We start from the raw sequence: 22,543 nt of genomic DNA, 5'->3' as shown, positions 1-22,543 counted from the left end.
AGTTCAGGGCATACTAGATCTAGAAACAAATTCTTCTTACGTCCAAACTGAGGCTCTTTTCACTGTCCTGAATCACTTTTACAAAGCACCCAGCACATCAAGTTTTAGCAAGGCCAATCCTCTCCCAGAGTTGGTCCAACCTAAACTGGCTTCCCTAGGACTTACCTGCCATCCATCAGCACCAGAACAGAACGACTGTTGACTTGATTGTCGTTTTGGTGCCTTTTCTAAAATTACACAAGAAAAAGTTCAGGAAATAGACATAAAGCAAACTACATGTAGAAGGTTAATATTTTGAAGTATTATTCAATGTAGTTCCCCTTCTTTGTAATTCTCCCTCACCCCCCTCCTTCACCCTCCCAACCCCAAGCCCTTCTACCATAAAAACCAGGCCAAGAAGCTGATTGTCTCTGAGAAGCTGGGGATAGAGGTCAGAAAAAGAACCAAGAGAGAAGAAAGAGACAAAATCTTGGCTTTAATATCAAGAGCCAAAGCCTGGGGTAATGAGAACAAACAACTTATGTCAAAAGCCACAGAGGGGAGAATGCAAAATGAGGGGTAGGACTAGAACCTCATACACCTTGGTAGGTGCAGGGAAGTTAAGTATTCACAAGCATACGGCTACCCTCACCCCCCAACCACAGTCAGCGTAAGAAGCTTCTACCATGGACGCAGTGAGGAAAGAGGAATAGAGGTCTATTCAAAGACCAAATAAGAGGGTGACAAATAAGGGTATGTCCTGATGCTATGACTCACACAAATCCCCTCCTTCCAGTTGAGATTACTCCCTGCGAAAAGGGTAGGACTGGGAAGAGGGCAGAAAGAATCCTGAATTTGTCAGAATATTTATCCTAAAGAGACTGAGTTCTAAACCAGAAGTAACTAGGTGGGTTATCCTGAATTGGCAAGTTTACTTTTCAGCTTTCATTAAAAAGGGTTGAGATGGTGAGGTGCTGGTTATGAGCTACATTGAGTTTAGTTATAGAAAATTAAGTTATATTTTTGCACACCTGAGTTGTGACTGAAATTTCAACCACTATATGTGCTAATTCTGGGTTTAAAGAGTTACAGAGTTAAAGAGCTGGAGAAACACCCTGCTCTCAAACTTTGGTATAAAAATCTATCCTGTCAAAATCAGAAGGACTCTCTTAGGGAAGCTTCAAGCAGGTCAACAGGATGGACTTCCCAAATCCCACTAGTAGGCATAATGCTGGTTCCTCACCCTCACGCTTCCTTGCTGGGCCTGCTGTAAAGAAGCAAAGAGGAAGCCATGCAGCACTCACTGACAGCCAGCTTCTCCCTCCAAGGCCAGGAAAGGAGGCAGCCTCTGTTATGTCATGATGCTTTCTAAAACCAGAGGGTTGCTAGCTATGTGTACCTGATAGAACTGAAAGTTGGAAAGGGAAATAGGGAGAGTTGGAGAGGAGAAGAGGAATGTGGAAAGAGGAGATAAGAGCAGGAGAAAGCAGGGGGGACAGAGGGAGGAGGGAAGAGGAATATAAAAATGGGAGAAGGGTCAACGGAGAAAGAAGGATAGAGCAAACCCAGAGAGAGCTAAGTGAAGGAAGAGGTGGGTTATTAAAAAGGAGATGGAAGGAAACCTGGAAAAAGGTGGCAGTAGGAAGACAGAGAAAGGCCTTGCATTACCCCTTTCTGGCCATGTATGGCTCACCAATCTTGGGCTTAAGGGAATTTCATATTCCTCTGGGATGGATAAGGACATAGGGAAAGGAAACACCTCTTTCCTTTCAGTGCTTCTTCCTAGCAAAAGGTAGTCCTGGGGAGTCCTTCTTGCCCCCCCACAGCCTGACTAGGTACAGTGAGAGACTAGAGGCCCGGGAAGCCACTTCACCACGTCGTCGATGGCATCTTTCACTGCTGTTATGGACAGCACCACCATCAGGGGTACCACAGTCGTGTACCATGCCAAGGAGGAGATCTGGGGAATCAACTGAAAGAGGGACGGGGAGAGAAACTTGGGTCAAAAAACTTAAAGGACAGTGTATTCCCTCCCAATCCCCACCCTACCACCATTTCCCCCTCCCTAGATTTACAATAAATTCAACTATCCTAGTTGCTTTCCATTGTTGCGGCCTCCAGACAACCACCCAAATATCAGTAAACACCTCCTAAGAAAGGATTAAAGAAGAGGAGATGGTAAATTGCCATGTATCTGTCCTGAACTCTAATACCTTTGTCTTGATGGCAAAGAGCCATTTCTCCTCTGATGATGAAGGTGCTGGGGGTAGGGCTGTAAGAGTGGACACTGGAAAACCACATAACCTCCCACACCCCTCCAGCACAAGGGGAAATGAGATGATCCGTCTCTCTCTCCCAACTTGTGCCTACCCTGCTCGGCTTCCTTGCCCTGTGCTTGTGTTCTAAACCATTCTCCTCCCTCAGCACTCCCCTGTGTTAACTTTCTGTCAGGGAGGCTGGGACAAGAAGGAGGAATGGGATGGCAGCTGAGGTTGGGGTGAAGAGTCAAGTCTGTGGCCTTTTATGGTTAAGCTGAACTGTGGCCGTGCAGCCATGATGACGGAGCACCCCTTACTCGGGACTTGGCGACCTTGTCCCCTTCCTCTTGTAGAGGCTTGTTTCACCCTGGCTAATCCTGACCACAGCTACTCTAGGAGACTGGCCTGAGACTCCAGCCATCCATTTGCCTGTTATCTAAAGAGAGAAGACATCTCTCAGTTTAAGGAGGAGAAAGACTGATTACATAACCTGACCCCAGAGAAGCTGATAAAATACTTTGTGGAAAAGGCCCTAAAAGGCAATACCTGTAGGAAAAGCAAAAAGAGGAAATATGCATTTGCAAGTCTCTGGAACTGTTCAAACAGGTTCATAGGCAAGAAGTTAAAGGCATTATATTTTGAGGTCTTGATTCTATTGTTCTGTGAGTAAAAGAACACAAGCACAATTAGACGAACGAAAGACCCCACCTCCCAGTCTTAACAAAAAGGACCAAGACCACTTCATAAAACAGGAAAAAGACACAGCTCCCCAACATAGTGGGGGAAGGAGGAAGAAGTGTTTTTCTCCCAACCCCCTTATCTTTGAGGCCTAGAGAGGCCTAGAGTATGCAAAGTTGGCAGAGCTGATCAATATGGGACATTTTTAGGAGGGGCAGGATTTATTTATGCCCTGAATAGAATTCTTTGTTTATTGATGCCATTGATAATAATGATGATAATAAAATCAACAACAATAAAAACTTACACTTATTGAATAGTTACTATGTGTAAGGCACTATTCTAAGCATTTTATATGGAGCAACTTATTTAATTCTCACAACAACCATATGAAGGGAGTAATATACTATCAACTTTTGAGGACGCAGAAATTGAGGCACTGAGGTTAATTTATTTGCCCAAGACCACACAGTTACTTGCAGAGTTGAGATTGTGCTGTCCCCTGAGCCCCAGTTCACTTGTACAGCCATCCAAATGCTTTTTTTTCTTAGAATCAGAAATCTTTCAGTTTCATCTTACCCTATGACCCAAGGTCCTTCTCAGCCCTAAATAGCAGGCAATTTGCCATTTGTGTTAGCTCTACTCAGAGCTCTCTAATGAAGCTTTTCTTAGCCTGGCAAACCCATTTTGTTGTGCCTTTACATGTTGCTTTCAATGCTGAAGGATATCAGATGCCAAAAGCAAATTACTGTCTTTCAACCTTAGCCCACTGAAGGTTCCTACACTGGTTGCTGTCAGCATTGGAGACTCACTTGCCCCTTAACTGTCCTGACAGAGGTCTGAATAGTTTTGGCCTACATCTAAGCTATTATTTTGCTGAGTGAAAATGGGAACTTGCTACCTCTTCAATCCTGACCTCAAGATGTTGACAAGACCATCTTACTTTCTACTTTGGGATCTTCAGTCGTTTGACCTAAGATGTGAGAGTTTGAATCTAAGAGCTCAAGAAAAGCACAAGTATGAGACCAAATAATCCCCTAAGGACAGGGCTTCTCCCCCACCGTCTCCACCTATAGGGCCTAATGAAAGAATAAACCCACCTGCAGTCCTGAAATACAGATACTGCTCAAGTGTGAAGAATCTCTTGCTGGGTCCTACCTTGGGAAGACATCTGAACTCTTCTGTCGGAGAACCAACATCATTCTGTACTAAGGCTAAAACTTGCTTTGGAAGGCTAGATAGGCTACCCAGTCAAGCCTTGCCTAAGGTCTATTTCCTTAGGGAAGAGAAGCTGGTCAAACATTTTAGCACTCAGGAGTTTAAAGATCAAGGTTAAAACTAGGATTTCCTTCGTGTTTCTCCATGATTTTCCAATTAATGATCAATCAAACACTATACATTTCTCAAGGTTTGCTCTGTTCACAGCTCTATTATGGGCTATACTAGTAGAGGCTGAAAAAGAGTTAAACAAGATCTATCCTGGAGAGCTCACAGGTATGTCTTGAAAGGAGTTCTAACTAAATGACCTCTAAGGTCCTTTCTAGCTCTGAGAGTAGGTTATTCTAACATAGAAATAGTTTTCTTTGATCATAAGATACACTGAATTTCTCGGTGTCTAAGTCCAGACGACTCTGATACTTGGATCCAAAGTTCTTTTGATCTTTTGCCTTACTGAAGCGGCTGGGTTTCACTACTGATTTTCCATTTGATTTCATAGTTAATGTATTTCAGGTTTCTATTCATTTGGGTAGCATTTGTTTAGAAAACAAAGAAAAAGCTATCCCGATTCTGTCTCAAGATAAACATATCAGTACTTCTTTACTAACTTGGCAACTAGAGTGTTTTGTTCTACTCTTAAATGTCAAACCAGAAGCAATATCTCAAGAATGTAGAACATCTGCTTAACTATGAAATTCCTCAGTGTTTGGTTCTTTTAGCATGATAGAGGTGGCAGATTTTGGTTTGGGCTATTTATTTATTTGGGCAGGGATACCTGTTTGACTGCTAAAGCGGGGAATAGAGAACAGAAGACCAAGGATATAATGAGAATCAGTAGTTAGGGGATTGAGAAGAGGAAAAGGAATAGGAATGGAAGAAATTAGAGAAATAGGATGAAAATGAGCAATGGGTAGGCAGGGAAATGAAATGGTTGTTAAGTACATAATAGTCAAACCTGTTTATTTATTCATCAGCTATCCAGCATGTGTTTATTGAATACCATTTACGTGCCAAATATTGTGATGGGAACAGTAGTTACAGAGATGAATGAAACTTGTACCCTTTTGTCAAGGGGTAATAGTTTCTTGACGAAAGAGAACTAACATTTCTTTTTTCACAACCATATTTAACTCTAACAATCACCATGTATGGTGAACATTATTATGCTCTTTTTATAGATGAGGGAACTGAAGAAAAGAAGTTAAATAATGTGCCTAAGGATGCAAGGTTAGTAAGGACTAGAGCTGTGTTCAAACTCAGGTCTGTCTGATGCCAAAACCTAGTTTTACTGCACCATAGAGCTTCTTATGTAGCTCTAGAAGGTAGAGAGGGGGAAACCTGTTCCCATGGCCATATCCTAAATATTGTTATTATCCAGAGCCTCTCTAACTCAGAAATCATAAGTATCCTACAGAAACTACAAATATGTATATCTACATATATATATTATATACTTATAGCACTATATATATATATATCTACATGTGCGCAAAGTAACATATATGTAAAAATTGCTTGTAATTATAAAAGACTGGAAACAATCCAATGCCAATTTAAAAGGAAATGGTTACATAAACTATGCTACATCTGCCTAGGAAATACTGTGCAGTTGAAAAAAGAAGGAAAAAGCTATTATGAAATTATAATTATGAAAACATCTCCAGGACATACTGATAAGGTTCAGAATAGTTTAAGAAAGTGGGAAAATGAGAATATATATTTGTATTTGCTTTATTTGCACAAAGAAGCACTGCTGAATATACAAGAAACTAATAAATGTGGTTCCCTATAGGGAGCAGAGATGAGGGCAAGAATAGGGTGTTGGAGCATGACTTTTAAACATATATCTTTTCATGAGTTACTTATTTATAAATAAATTAAAAAGTGAAAAAAGAATCCAATAGAAAATGGGCAAAGATCATTAACAGTAGTTTCCATAAAAAGAAATACAGGGCTTCCCAGGTGGCGCAGTGGTTGAGGATCTGCCTGCCAATGCGGGGGACATGGGTTCGAGCCCTGGTCTGGGAGGATCCCGCATGCCGCGGAGCGGCTGGGCCCGTGGGCCACAACTGCTGAGCCTGCGCGTTTGGAGCCTGTGCTCCGCAGCCGGAGAGGCCGCGATGGTGGGGGGCCCGCGCACCGCGGTGAGGAGTGGCCCCCGCTTGCCGCAGCTGGGGAGAGCCCTCGCACGGCAACGAAGACCCAACACAGCAAAAATAAATAAATAAATAAATTAATTAATTAATTAAAAAAAAAAAAAAAAGAAATACAAAAGGCTAATTAACATGAAGAGATTATTGCTCTCACTCAAAATTAAGGAAAGATAGATAACAAAATGTCATTTTTCATCTAAGAGTCTGGCAAAGATAAAAAAAGATTGATAATATCAAGTTTGGCAGGAATATGGAGAAGTGAGCAGTCTTTACTATAGGTAGAAATATAAATGGATATAATCTTTTTAGAGGGCAATCTGGCAATATGTATCAAAAATTTTAATGTGTTTTCCTTTTGACCCAGCCAATTCGCTTCAAGGAAACTCTCATAATGTATATTCACACAAATATGCCGAAGTATATGTAGTATAATGGTGTTCACTTAGGACCATTTATCATAGCAAAACACTGGAGAAATTTTTTTGGAGGGGACACCTGCATATAAATGGAGACATTTAAAATGATAATCAATAAGAAACTCGTTGAATAAATTAAGGTATATTGATACAATGGAAAACTATGCTGCTATTAAATGAATTAGGAAGGTCTACACGTATTGTCATAGAGAGATGTCTAAGTGAAAAAAGAAAGTTGTGGAACTATGCTTTCATTTGTGCAAGCTACAGTATTTCTTTTCTAGAAGATATATATAAAACCCAAAATTTGAGACACATTCTCCCCTGAGTCTAGGTCACCAGATTAATTTGGTTTCTGAGCCCTCACTCTACCAGCCCTCATTGTATAGGAGCTTGAAAGAAAGTAGAACCTATGTTGTAGGATCTACATCTACAAAGAATTTCCTGCCTCACTGACAACGGGGATTATTAGAGGAAAACACCAGCCCCCTCCTGAAATAGCTAGAGACCTGATACTCACCGGATATCCAAACAGACTGTTAAATTCTCTGTTGTTGGCTTGCAGATATCTCTCTTGTTCTGAAAAAGAAGAGAGAAATGATGAGAAGGATGTCCCTCTGTAGATCAGCCTGGGATGCTGGCTGCTAATGAAGACTTCACTAGCTTCTCACACATTCTCACTGAGGATATCTGCCCACAAATAGGATTTTGTCTCTTTATTCAAAGAATCAAGAAATACAATAAAAATGGAAACCCTAAAGTGTTGAAGCTTTCTGGAGGCAAGAGGACAAGTAACTTCTAAGGAGTTCTCCACCATTAATGCTTCTAGTAATCCTAGATTATGTTTCCACAGACAACAGGCTGGTGTGCACCAACATTACTGCCAAACACAGAAACCCAGTCCTCCTTCATAAGTTAATTACAGAGCCATAGTTTAAGATATCTGAGGTTCTTTCCAAGGCAGCCTTTCCTAAATTTGCTTGACTAAATTTGAATTAGTAAATAATTACTGAGGATCTACTGCACAGAAACCAGTGTGCTGGATGCTGTGGGGAGATAAAAAGATGAGTAAGGCAGAGTCCTGACTTCAAGGGACTTGCAATTTAGTGGAGTCAGCCTGATAACAACAACCCATAACAAAATCATCACATCAAAACACATAGGTGTTACAAACTATTACATGTAGCCCATTATCATGTTATGAAAAGTCTTAAAAATGTATATTATCAATAGATCTTTGTGTCCTGAATAAAACATTCCTATAGCCTCTTCAATTCTTCATTGGTTCAACAAGCATTTACTGAGTTCTTAGCAGGTGTCAGGCCCTGTGTTATGAACATTCACGTACGAGTTTTTATGTGAACATGTTTTCATTTCTCTTGGGTATAAACATAGGAGTAGAACTGCTGGGTCATATGGTAACTCTAGTTTTAACATTCTGAGGAACTGCCAAAAAGGTTTTCACAGCAGTTGCACTATTTTACCTTCTCACTGACAATGTATGAGAATTCCAATTTCTCCATATCCTTGCCAACACTTGTTATTGACTGTGTTTTTTATTTTAACCATCTTAGTGGATTTGAAGTAGTATCTCATTGTGATTTTGATTTGCATGTTCATAATGACTAATGGTGACATTGAGTATCTTTTCATGTGTTTTATTGAACATTTATATATCTTCTTTTTTTGATTTGTTTGTTTTTTTAATGAGAAAGGAATTTTTAAATTAATTAATTAATTTTGGCTGCGTTCGGTCTTTGTTGCTGCCTGAGGGCTTTAGTTGCAGCGAGCGGGGTCTACTCTTCGTTGCAGTGAGTGGGCTTCTTATTGCGGTGGCTTCTCCTGTTGCGGAGCACAGCCTCTAGGTGCACAGGCTTCAGTAGTTGCAGCACGTGGGCTCAGTAGTTGTGGCGCACAGGTTCTAGGGTGTGAGGGCTTCAGTAGTTGTGGTGTGCGGGCTCTGTAGTTGTGGCACACAGACTCAGTTGCTCCATGGCATGTGGGATCTTCCCAGACCAGGGATCGAACCCGTGTCCCCTGCATTGACAGGCGGATTCTTAACCACTGCACCACCAGGGAAGTCCTATGTATCTTCTTTGGAGAAATGTCTATTCAGATTCTTTGTCTGATGTCTTTCAGATTATCATATTCATGATAATGTCTATTCTTTGCCCATTTTTAAACTGGGTTAATTATCTTTTTAATCACTGAGCTATGCATTCTTTATCTATTCTGAATAGAAATCAGTTATCAGATATGTGATTTGCAAATATTTTATCCCATTCTGGTTTTAAACGTCATTTTTATAATGTACTAAATTCTAACATATTGAATATAATTCTGGGTTTTCTATTAAGTTCCATTGTTCTATCCATCTTTAAAATTTTTTTTTAAATTGAAGTATAGTTGGTTTACAATATTGTGTTAGTTTCAGGTGTACAGCAAAATTATTCAGTTACACATAATTTTTTCAGATTATTTTCCATTATAGTTATTACAAGATATTTAATATATTTCCCTGTGCTATACAGTAAATCCTTGTTGCTTATTTTATGCATAGTAGTTTTTATTTGTTAATCCCATACTAATTTATCCCTCCCTCCATTCATCTTTTAAATTATGTAACTTTTAATATAGGATAGCAAGTCTTCTTTTTTAAAGAAGACTTCTTGGCTATTCTTGTCTATTTTCTCTTCTAGATAAACTTCAGAATCATTTTGTCCAGTTTGCTCAAGATTAGAGTTTTGACTAGAGGTGAAGACAAATAAAATTTTATTCACTAAAATTCTGTGGATTGAGTGAAAGTGGGTTATTAGAAAAGGCAGAGCTACCTCCCATGGGAAGAACAGTCCGGTCTGGAAAATCACACTGCTTTCCTCAGGGGGCTAAGATGGTAGACTTCTGAAAGCTGAGGAGAGAGCCAATGATAAGACAGGGACTTTTATAGTTCTTCATGTAATTTCCTTTACTCCTCCTCTGGTTGTCAGCAAAAATTACTAAACATCATGAAATCAGCACAAGACTAAATTTCTTACAGAAAATATAAGGGGCCAAAGTCTGCACAATGCGCAGTGCTTGAAGTTCAGAGATTTGCACAAATTGTAGGAAAGGTGAAACTGGGATGTTTACCTCCTTTTACTCAAGGATTTGAGTATACAGATTTGGAAATTACACAGATTAATATGGAGAGAGCTGACCTTTTTGCACTATTAGTCCCCCATCCAGTAGCATACTATATCCCTGGAGGGAGACTGGTGTGCCCCCAGGAAGCCACTTCTTTGTGCATGATGATCATGTCTGTACAATCAGCTTGCTAACAATACATAAACAAGTGCTATAAGTCTTCCCTGGGCTAGTTTACCACCCAGCTACGCAGCTTATAGTTTGTTCTCCTGGACTAGTGCATTTCTTTCTTGTTTCATTCTTGTGATTACTAGGATTAGCTGAATAAAGATAGGGGAAGTTGAGATGGGACTGATAGGATGTTTTGCTGTACTCTGTTTTGACTAGTTAGTGGCTTACTTACAATCTGGTAATACAAGAGCTTCTGCTAACCATTATAGCTTAGGTTATCCAAAGTAGTGGAACATGTATGGCTCAGATAATTTAGCTATGTCTAGGATGTAGAGCTGCTGCATGGCCTATACTCTTTCTGCAGGGACTTTCTCAGGGGCCCAGATGGCTGCCTGATTAGGGCAGAGTACCAGGGCAGTACTGGTGTTTCTACTGATGTTGAGATTTCCAATCCACGAGCAGGCTACTTTTCTACTATGTTCATACTCAATTTGCTCAGGCATTGGTGAATAAAATCAGTCTCTCTCATGCCATTTGCCCCTCCAACCATACCCAACAGACCAGCACAGCCTCTCAATTTATTCAAAAATATTATTTTATGCCTCTTGATAAAGTTCTAATATTTTCTTATTGAATTTCACATTTCTTATTAAATTTAATCCTAGATATCACTAACTATATTTTTAACTTAATAAAGGTCTAACAGGTTTTCCCAGCAATTTATCTGGGTGCAACAGGCTATTCTCTCTAAGCCCAGCAACCCCAAGGGATACATGGAGTTGAGGCTCTGCAAAACAGCTAAATACATACCTCCCTCTTTGAGTTTAGGAGTAAAGTAAAGCAGGTAGATCCCAAAGTTCAGAGCCTGAGTTGGTGGAGACAGATTGAGACTTCTAAGTGGGGGACAGCATTAACCAACACCTAGTTCTGGCTCTTTGATCCCAGACCTGCTGTGAAAGAAAAGGAAAGAAGAAGGAAAGTAGTATTTTCACCAGGAAGGGAAGAGCAACTGAGGGCTAGAAAGTTGGTTTTCTTAAGATGCCTCTCAAAAAAGGAAAAGCAGGAACAATGAGAAAAGTGGTTAAAACTTCAGTTTGCACAACCATCTAGGAGAAGAAACTAAAAGTCCGAGAGAAAAAGAAGACAAGCTTAAGGAAAGAAGGTAGCAAGTCATGTTTGAGACAATAAAGGCAGAAAAATTTTTTGGATGAGATAATGAAAGATTAATTCAAGAGTCCCTAGGGCTTGTGAATACTGTTGAGAAAAGACTGGGATGACCAAGTGTTTTCCCCATCACTTGTTAATTCAAAGTTTATTTCTGTTTGGCTGAAACAAGAGTGACAAAATGTGAATTATGGATGAGAGGTTAGAACTTCAGAAGACTGAAAATTAGCTTAGACAAGGAGAGTCTAGGAGATGGTCTAGTTGAAGTAGTCATGGCTATGGAATTCAAGGGGACAAATACCTAGCTCTAGCCTCTGGTGACTGTGGAAAATGCATCCTTCATTGGGAACTAAGGGTTGAGTCTACAGCCTGTTCAGCGAAGGCCTGGTTTCACAAGGACCTGTGCTGAGAGCTGGCCTGAGGGTGGTAAAAATCACTGAAATGAAAGGGTCAGACATCTTGGTGAAGCAAGGCAACTTGGTATTATAAAATATGCAGTTGACTTAGAATTAAAAATATGGCAGGCTTCCACAGTGGTTAAGAACATAGGAACTCGGGACTTCCCTGGTGGCGCAGTGGTTAAGAATCTGCCTGCCAATGCAGGGAACATGGGTTTGAACCCTGGACCGGGAAGATCCCACATGCCGCGGAGCAACTAAGCTCGTGCACCACAACTACTGAACCTGTGCTCTAGAGCCTGCAAGCCACAACTACTGAAGTCCGTGTGCCACAACTACTGAAGCCTGCACGCCTAGATCCCGTGCTCTGCAACAAGGGAAGCCACCACAATGGGGAGCCCGTGCACCACAACGAAGAGTAGGCCACCCCCCCCCCCCCCCCCCCCCGCTCGCTGCCACTAGAAAAAGCCTGCGGGCAGCAACGAAGGCCCAGCGGAGCCAAAAATAAATAAATAAATAAATTTATTTTAAAAAAAAAAGAACATAGGAACTATATTCAATACCTTGTAATAACCTATAATGGAAAAATAATCTGAAAATATATATATAACTGAATCACTTTGCTGTACACCTGAAACCAACACAATATTGTAAATAAACTATATTTCAATTAAAAGAAAAACAGAACATGGACAATTGAGTCAGACTTCCAGGGTTCAAATCTCAATCTTTCACTCACCAGCTATATAGCCTTGAGGAAGTTACTTAACCTTTCTGAGACTCATTTTCTTCATCTGTAAAATGAATGATAATAATCTACTCATAAAGTTATTGTGAGGATTAATAAATTGAGGTATGCAAAGCATTTAAGAACAATTTCCAATACATCAAAAAATGCTCAGAAAATGTTAGCAGTTCTAGACTGAGCTTTGTGACTAAATTGTTAAGTGACTCAGGGCAAGTCATTTTCCATTTCTGGGCTTTAGTTTCCTCGTGTGTAAAACGGGATAGTAAAATCTACCTTATATGCTAATATGAGGGTTAAATGAGATGGTACTCATAAACTGTCTACATAATACCTGACACATCAAAAGTACTCATTAAATGATATTTTTTTTGTCCTTTATCTTATGCTATGTCAAGGAGATTCCACAAGCATCACTGATACAGTTGTCTGTGCTCGAATTAGATTTTGAACTTTCAGCTATCTCCTGTGGATATACTAAGCTGACTCAGCCCGTAAAGAAGAAAGGGTACAAAAGCCACAGTCTAGTGATGGAAAATCCCTTGGTGGGATGTTAGTAGAAGAGAAGTGTCAAAGTAGGAGAAGCCTGTAAGTATGTACTTAAGAACTTTGAATCAAATGCTAGAGTGAAAAACATAGCTCTTATGCAATCTTGATGTAATACAATCTCAAGTTTTAGGAGTTAAAGCTACAGAAAATTGGAGATGCACCCAGACAAGGAAATGGCAGAAACTAAAAAGGAAAATGGGCTCTGTAAAAGGGAACTGGAAAAAGTGGCACACAGAAAAAGAAGCAGGAGGAAGAAGGAGGGAGGGAGAAAAAGGAAGTCAGGCCAGGTGGTCAGGAGGCAATCAGTCTTAGGAGGTTCTGAGCAAATACCTCCTTGCTCACAGTGGGAAAGCAATCACAAATAGGATTTTCCAACTAAAGACAGAAGAGCAGTGAGATGACCTTTAGGAGTGCAAGTCTCTTAACTAGTAGATTAGTCAAGGCCCCCTCTCCTTACACCACCAGACTCCCAGATCAAGTTAGCCCAGGTGCTGGTGAGAGAAACTCAGCAATAACCCCCTGCTGTCATTCTAGATCAATAGGCCTAGGTGATTTCACCCAAGTCACTTAATGCATATGACTGAAACTTACCCATCTCTAAAAATCAGTGAAGAGAGTGCCAGGGGAAGGATAACTGACCAAGTTCTGGAATTTCTGGTCAGATTAGTTGGAGTCAATTTACAGTAGGAATTTTGGAATTTCTTAGATTCCAAATGATCACAATTTATCCTAGTAGTCAAAAAGCATAATGGGAACATTATAGCTATCAGTTGATTTAGCTACCCATATGGCTTCCAGTCTTGGGTACACAAGAACATTTATATTTCATCTCTCCAGACTGCATCTCTAAGATATCTGGAGTGCAGTCACCAGATGATATTTCTATCTAAAGAATGGTACGAACAATAGCTAAATGACATAGCTGAGAGTCATCATGGGAAAGTCCAGGGTCTGCGGTCCTGTGGAAGAGGCAGTAACTAATTTGCTTTCTCATCACCATTTCATTACATGTTTCTGGTTCAGTCTACCCATTGCTATGTCTCATGGTTTACATTCAGCTCATTTATAATACTTCTAATACCATCTTCTCCCACTAAACAAAGACTTCCTTAAAGATAGAGACCATGTCTTTTTTCCTTTTTTTTTTCTTTAAATCTCTGTATCCCACTGGTTAGCTCAGCATTAGGCCCTAGATTTAACACATATTTGTTGAATGAACAAGCACACAAGTGAATAGATGCTTAGAAACACATTCTGTTGAATCATGGTCAGATTTCTGTCCAAACCCCTCCAAAGGAGAATAATCACCTCCTCCTCCTTGTGGGAGTATCTACATAATCACAGAACAGCTGGACTGAAGAGAAACCCCAGCTAAGAACTAATTCTTGTTGATCTTTCTAAGGTCGGCAAACAGGAGGATAATCAGCATGACTGAAGAGGGTGGGTAGAGTGCAGTGTCAAAAAGAACCTGGAGAGGAATCTCTCTAAAACCTTAAATGTCATGAAAAGTCTAGCTCTTGAACTACTGTTGCTCTCCTGTTACCATGCCTCTGATCATCCTCTGTAGCTTCACTAATTCTTCTGTCCAAGTTTCGCAGAACAAGACAAGAATTGCTCAAAGGACAAGACACTAAAGAAAAGAAACACAGTAAAAAGCAAAAAAAAGAAAAAAAAGCAAACCCTCATTTATTAACAGGATGTCATACAAGATTGTTTTGGCTGACACAATTCAGGATGTGCTCAAAACCAAAGTCCCCTCCCCCTACTCCTCTTGGAGACTTTTGGTTTTTTCCTCTTTCCTCTCCAAGGGAGAAGATAACAGAAACATTAACTGGGAGATGGGAGTTGAGAGTGGTGCTTTACCATTCTGACCTCATTTGAAATGTAGAACTAATGATTTCTCATCAATGTGGTAAAGGTAAAATCCGTCATGTTTGACTGAACTACTAGACATCACTTTCAGTGCTTCTCAATCATAAAACCTTCCTTGGGATAGGAGATGAGAGGTTGGGAAAGTTATGATAAAGGCCATCAGAAACAAAATGCCATTCACACAAAGCTGGATCTAGAGCAAAACCCTGGTGATGCCAAAGAAACAATTTAACTATAAAAGATTCAAAATTTAATTCCCTTTGTTTAGCATTGCCAGATTTAGCAAATAAAAATACAAAAACAAGATATGTCCCAAATATTACATGGGGCATACTTACACTAAAAAATTATTCATTGTTTACTAAAATTCAAATTTAACTGGGAATCATGTATTTTATCTGGCAACCCTGACTTTTATTGAGGTCAAGAAAAGTTCCTACAAATTAATTCAATTGTTGCTTTAAATTTTCTAAACAAACAGAATTCTAGAAACAAACAGAATTCTAGAAACTATCTCTAAAAATTTTAGATGTCTGTTTTATTTTAAATAACTTTATTGAGATATAATGTACATTCTATACAATTCATCTATTTAAAATAAAATGTACAATTCAGTGGTGTTTGTTATGTTCACAGAGTTGTGCAACACTGATGTCTATTTTTTTGTGTTTATTTAGATGTGGTGTTGCATAGGATTCTACTACTAAGGCTCTGATTAATTTTCTGCCCTACATGCTGCAATATCTATGTCCTCTTCCTTCCTACTATTTCTTCTTCTTTTCTTTTTCTGTCCTTTCCTTCTAGTTTCTCCAACTTAGTTTTTTTTCCCTTTGTGATTACACTTTTTTCTTTAATTGTTTTTCAAATCACCAAAGTAAAGCAAACATATTTTACCTGTAAAAGATCCAAACTCAAAAATATATAGAGAAAAATATAAAGTTTCCTTTCCCACGCCTTCTCCCTTTCCTAAGGAAACCACTGTTAACAGATTGGCGTATATCCTTTGGGGGTCCCTTCCTTAGAGTATTTACTTACAAACATATACATATACACAAACACCTACATGTGTTTTTTAAACAAATGAGATGCTACTATATGCATTGCTCTGCTAGTTGCTTTTTTCTTTTCATAATATGTATTGTAGATCTTTCCATGTCAATACATACAAGTGTATCTCACCCTTTTGAATTTACTACCTAGTATTATTTAACTACCTATCAATACTTATTAATAATTTTTACTGTTGTGTTGTGGTAGTGGTGATGATAACAATGATGATATTTGTATCAATATATGTGTATGGCTGGTAAAGCTGAGGGAAAGGAGAAGTATAATAAATGGGACAAGCTTGTAAACTCTCCAGGACAGGGGGAACTCTGTAGGCACTGTGCTAGGTAGATAACTTAGTAGATAAACTCAACATATATGCAAAACAGTAAAGTAAAAGTTCAAGGCAGGATATTAAGATTTACAATGAATTGTAGAAACCCAAGAGAATTGAAGTCCACACAAAAACTTGTACATAAATGTTTATAGCAGCATTGTTTATGATAGCCAAAAAGTGGAAACAATGTAAATGTCTATCAACTGATGAACAGATAAACAAATAGTGGTGTGCCCATACAATGAAATGATATTCAGCCATAAAAAGGAATGAGGTACTAATATATGCTACAATATGCATGAACCTTGAAAACATCAAGTGAAAGAAGCCAGTCACAAAAGGCTACATATTACTTGATTCTATATATATGTGTATATATTATGCATATGTCATGTGTAGAATAGAGACGTCCATACAGATAGAAAATAGATTAGTGGTTGCCAGTGGCTGGAGGTGGGGGGAATTGGGAGTGATTCCTAACGGGTATGGGGTTTCTTTTGGGGGTGATGAAAATGTTCTAAAATTGAATTATGGTCATGGTTCACAATTCTGTGAATATACTGAAAATCACTGAGTTGTGTGCTTTAAAATGGTGAATTTTATGACAAGTGAATTATATCTTAATAAGGCTATTATTTTTAAAAATTGTAGAAATCAAGCACTATAGGAATTCAAGAAGGAAAGATAATGCCAGCGGGGTGGGGGGCACTGGTGGCTAGAGTTGCTGGAGAAGGCTTCATAGAGGACTTGCACTAAACCTAAAAGATGAATATAGATTTGATATATTGATAGATGTAGGGAACACGTATCTAGGCAGAAAAAAAGAACTTAATGAAATTTTCAGCACTGAGACTAGACAAGTTGTATGATAGTACAGTAGGTAGGAAGAGTCTGAAGGAGGCAGGAAACAAGACTATAAAGTCAGGCTTTTAATGTAGGCTAATGACCTTAAATTTTATCTAGTAGCTGACAAGGAATCCCAGAAAGATTCTGAGCAGGGAAAAATGTGATAAAACTGGAATTTCAGAAAGATTTACAGAGGAACAGATTGCAGAATAAAGACCACTTAAAAGATTGCTGCAATAATCAATGCTTGAAACAGTGAGAGCTTGAACTAAGAAAGTAGTGAAAAATAGAAAGGAGAAAGTAGGTAAGCAAAATGCTGGAACCAGTCAACATCCACTCTATGTACTATGTGTTTTCCAACCAGAACAGGCTGATAGCCTAGAAAAGGGCAGAGTTACCTGCCAAATACTGGGTTTGCCACTGTTATTTTGTTGACTCAGGCCAACAGGATGGACCTGGATTAACTGCTCACTGCTCCAAACAGCACAAGCAATCTCTACTGCAGTAGGTAGACTTAGCCTATCTGAAGGAATTCAGACCAAGAAAACTGGTTCCAATTACTTTTCATTGGTAAAAATTTTGACTTTTTGAAATGACCCACATTTATAAACATTCAAGTTCTTAACTATCTTCCCGAATGGGAGCACCAAGCTCTTATAAATTACTTTTTACATAAACATTTACCTAGTATTTACCATGTGCCAGATACTGTCCCAAGTGCTTTACAAATATTACCTCATTTAATCCTCACAACATCCTTATGAGGTAGCACTATTATTAGCCCCATTTTATGGATGAGAAGCTGTAGCATAAAGAAATTAAGAGATTTTCCCCAAAATAACAGTAAGTGGTGGAGCTAGGATTCAAACCTAGACAGTACGGCTCCAGAATCCATGGTCTTAACCACTGTGCCTCCCATGTGACCTTTACTTCCTAGCACTTACTGTAGACATAATTTGACATTTCTCTGTGCTATTATTTAATGTCTTATTACTTAATTAAAGGCTGTCCCTCAGTAAACCATAATCTCCATTAGGGCTGGGATTCTGTCTAGTTTTGTCGCTATTGTATTGCCAGCATATAGCACAGTGGCATTTGGTGATCAATAAATATTTGTTGAATAAATTAATCAGTCTTTATTGACTATCACATTCTTCATTAACCTTGAACTTATTGCTCCCTAAAGTATTTTGTCCTCTATATTTTCTTTTCTTAAAAAGTTATTTATTTATTTGTTGAAGTATAGTTGATTTACAATGTTGTGTTAGTTTCTGTTGTATAGCAAAATGATTCAGCTATATATATGTATATATATTCTTTTTTGGATTCTTTTCCACTATAGTTTATTACAAGATATTGAATATAGTTCCCTGTGCTATACAGTAGGACTTTGTCATTTACCTATTTTATATATAGTAGTGTGTATCTGCTAATCGCTAATCCCAAACTCCTAATTTATCCCTCCCCCTCCTTCTGCCTTTGGTTACCATAAATTTGTTTTCTGTTTATGTTTGGTTCTGTTTTGTAAATAAGTTCATTTCTATCATTTTTTTAGATTCCACATATAACCTATATCATATGATGTTTGTCTTTCTGTCTGACTTACTTTACTTAGTATGATAATGTCTAGGTCCATCCGTGTTGCTGCAAATGGCATTATTCATTCTTTTTATGGCTGAGTAATACTCCATTGTGTGTATATATATATCTATATCTTCTTTATCTATTCATCTGTCAATGGATGTTTAGGTTGCTTCCATGTCTTGGCTATTGTAAATAGTGCTGCTATGAACATAGGGGTCCATGTATCTTTTTGAATTATAGATTTGTCTGGATATATGCCCCGGAGTGGGATTGTTGGATCATATGGTAGCTCTATTTTTAATTGAGGAACCTCCATACGGGTTTTCCACAGCGGCTGCACCAATTTACATTTCCACCAGTGTTGGAGGGTTCCCTTTTCTTCACACCCTCTCCAGCATTTGTTATCTGTATATTTTTTGATGATGGCCATTCTGACCAGTGTGAGGTGGTACCTCACTGTAGTTTTGATTTGCATTTCTCTAATAATTAGTGATGCTGAGCATCTTTTTCATGTGCCTACTGGCCATCTGCATGTCTTCTTTGGAGAAATGTCCATTTAGATCTTCTGCCCACTTTTTGATTGGGTTGTTTGGGGTTTTTTGTTGTTGTTGTTATTGAATTGTATAAGCTGTTTGTATATTTTAGAAATTAAGCCCTTGTTGGTCACATCGTTTGCAAATATTTTCTCCCAGTCCGTAGGCTGTCTTTTCATTTTGTTTATGGCTTCCTTTGCTGTGCAAAAGCTTATAAGTTTGATTAGGTACCATTTGTTTATTTTTGCTTTTATTTCTATTGCCTTGGGAGACTGACCTAAGAAAACACTGTTACGATTTATGTCAGAGAAATGTTTTGCATATGTTCTCTTCTAGGAGTTTTATGGTGTCATGTCTTATATTTAAGTCTTTAAGCCATTTTGAGTTTATTGTTGTGTATGGTGTGAGGGTGTGTTCTCGCTTCACTGATTTACACTGTCCTCCATATTCTCTGTTCATAAGAAGATGCAGGAGAAATTGGTCAGTTAGCCTGTTTTCCTCAACCCTCTCTCTTTCAGCAGTTCTGAGAGTAGGAGAGGACTTCTTGCTCTTTCCTTCTGTTGGGAGCTCCCTGACTTCCTCTTCCTAGAACCAGGGCCTGTGCCCTTGGAATGGGCTCCTTCCAGGAATCAGACAACTGCATAATGACAGAAAGTAAAGAAGGTATAGTGTGGCCTTAAATCAGTGACCTAATTTCATTCTCTGCACCTTCTCCATTCCTCAAAAGGAAGCCTAAATATAGAACTACAGTCTGGCTTGCTTTCTCAAAATTTTATGTTAGAAAAAGATTTCTTTTTTCATGTCAGGCAGCTTCATTCTTAAAGGTGGCTTGGGTGTGATTACCCCAGCTCCTTTTAGTACTTTGAATCACCACAGGAAAGCACAGAAGTGGTACAGAAATCCTCTCTAACACCATAGCCAGATCCACTTGCTCTGTCTGCAAAAAGTCTGCAAAAGATGACTTAATTAGCCTCAGCAACTGCTTTTCACATTAACCACTTCTTTTTCAGCAGGAGGCGGTTGTGAAGGATGGGGAGAGGAAAAGGAACACATGCTTTCCTGATGAACTTCCAAATAAAAGTACAAAATAAAATAAGAGTACAGATAAAAAAACAAAAGATGAGCAATTATAACTACTCAAATTAGAATTCTCAAATGACAGAACAAGGGAGCTTGTAATTGTAAGTACGAAGTATTTACTTCTGCAAAGTATATTTCCTTTCCTGGTCAGTTTGCTAAAATGGTAGTTTGGTAGGTTGGCCAGTCTATTTATCTGTCATACGTGCAAGTGCACACACATGTGCGTGCATGTGTGCACTTTTTAGAGGCAACAATAATGACATACAGACTTAGAGTTCACCTACCTCCATTTTGTTTGTCCTCACTTTCCTTTTCAAATACAGACATTGCAGAGTAGTTCCAGTTAAAATTCCCTGGGATTTCTGTAAAGGAAATAAAAAAATTTAGAATGAGAATTTCTCATTGCCGATACCATTTTACTTAAATGAATGTTTAAGAAACTTGGAACTTGATCTCTGAAATCCAAAATAAATCTACCTCTAAAATACATATGCTAAATTTTAGAATTCATTTCATACATCCTTATCATAAAGTTATATTTTCAAAACTTGGGAAACAGATTCTACTTCCTGGCAACCAAATCTAAGCTGATAACTATAATCTGTCAGAAAAATTAGCTGAAACTTGGAAACAGGAAAAATAAATCATTGGGTGATCTTTTAGTGAAGTTCTGGGCTTACACCTTTGATTAGTTTTCTGTTGGACTATTCTATAACCCCATAGGGCAGCAGTTAACTTGTAGATTTTCATCTAATATAGATATAAATATTTTCTCTCTGGTGGAAAAGATAACTCCAAAGGTTTTGATTAATGTACTTTAGGACTTTAAATAGTTTTGTATATAATTGAGAAATCTTAACTTTTTTTTTAATGAAATTGCCTATATATACACAGCTCCTAAATTTTTATTTGAACTGGCCTTAACATCTTACTGGTTCCCTCATTAATTAATGAGTTAAATAAATCTGTGACAACCTGTCCCATTTTATATTTACATGAGAGTCATGTTTTTTAACCTTTTGAAAATTATCCTTTATCAAACTCCATGAGTATGCTACACAGAAAACCCTTCTGTCTCTCCATCCTTAACCCAATTCAAAAAAGGCCAATAAAGTATGTTTATTTTAATTAATTAATTTCTTTCAGGTCTCCTAAGTCACTAAGTGTACATAAGCCAAGACTAGAAAATATTACATGTATTTTCATCTTAATTATCCCAAACAAGATTAGATGGGACAAAAATCCATAATTTTGGGGGGAGTGTTAAGTCTAAGTAAAAGAGTATTTACAGCCAAGAGATGTTTGGCTGTCAGAAAAAAAAATTACCTGGGCAACTGTGATCACTTTGGAATGAGAATGCATCTTCCAGTTCTGCCCTCAGTGAGTCCCAAGTGACCTCATTAAGGATACAATTCATATTTCAATAATTTAGGCAGAGTTGCATCAAATAACTTGAGGAGCCAGGGAGTTAAGAGCAGTTAGGTGTAAAACAACAAGAAATGAAGTGCTGGGTATTGTGACCAACTGGTGAGTGCATGCTTCCTATAAAAGCATCCAAATTTTTTAAAAAGTAAAATTAAATATTGTATAGGCAAAAAAAATTCACTTGTGCTCAAGTTTTGTACCCCAACCTAAGGTTCTGTTTTCTTCTTGTCAACAGAATCCTGTGTTTCCTAACGAACGTGAGCAGTTCTAATAAGCACCACTCTCTAGGCACCCAGTCCTACCCTCAGTTGCCTGAGAATTCTCAGGGACCCCCACAGTAGGCTTGGGGTTCCTACTGCTGAGAAAGGAGAGCCAAGGATGGGAGGTCCTGAAGTTCTGGATTCTCTCCAACCCCTGCAGGGCCATCGACAGCTTTGAGAGGGTAGCCTGGCCAAATGCACACAAGCAGCACAGCTTGGAATTTGAAATGGTTGTGACACTTAATGGCCAGCCAGGGACCTGAGTAATGACTGTTTAGCTGGAACCAGGCACTCACCCAAGCTTGTGATGCTCTCTACACGCACATCACATTACATAGCCGCCAACTGGAAAATACATTTCAGCTGTTAAACTCAGGGGAGGAGTAGGAGAATGTGAGGGAAGGGAAGAAGAAATGCGATGTGGGAGGGAAAAGGGAAGAGATGGAGGGAAAAAAAAGGATTAGGAGCTAGAGAACTGGGTTTCATTTCAAAGTTTGCTACTAATTAACGACAATGTGACTTGGGGCAAGTTATTAACCACTTCATGCCTTAAATTTCTTCTAAAGTGAGAATAATTTTTTTTTTAAGAAACAGAAAATAAATTTAGCAGATACAAGATGGAGAAAGATCTGATAGGAATAAATTTGCCAGAGAGAGGTTTAGAGGTAATTATGTATTACAAACTAAGTACAACATTAGTTTCCATT

At 38.6% G+C, this 22,543-nt stretch overlaps 1 protein-coding gene across 1 annotated transcript in view; it reads right to left on the bottom strand.

The window, feature by feature from the left end:
• The window catches only part of LOC118896387 (phospholipid-transporting ATPase FetA-like), a 118,298-nt gene that overhangs the window by 51,866 nt on the left and 43,889 nt on the right, over nt 1-22,543 (bottom strand). Inside the window, exons 3-7 of the mRNA XM_036854161.1 lie at nt 20,436-20,513; nt 7,223-7,281; nt 2,784-2,897; nt 1,853-1,951; nt 166-227 (exon numbers count right to left, since the gene is read on the bottom strand). Coding sequence (XP_036710056.1) covers nt 166-227; nt 1,853-1,951; nt 2,784-2,897; nt 7,223-7,281; nt 20,436-20,513 — 412 coding nt within the window. The remainder of the gene's footprint in view (nt 1-165; nt 228-1,852; nt 1,952-2,783; nt 2,898-7,222; nt 7,282-20,435; nt 20,514-22,543) is intronic.

The sequence above is a fragment of the Balaenoptera musculus genome, chromosome 6 (assembly GCF_009873245.2).
Source record: "Balaenoptera musculus isolate JJ_BM4_2016_0621 chromosome 6, mBalMus1.pri.v3, whole genome shotgun sequence".
NCBI lineage: Eukaryota > Metazoa > Chordata > Mammalia > Artiodactyla > Balaenopteridae > Balaenoptera > Balaenoptera musculus.
The sequence above is the reverse complement of the archived record's forward strand: the minus strand, read 5'-3'. Positions and strand labels throughout refer to the sequence as shown.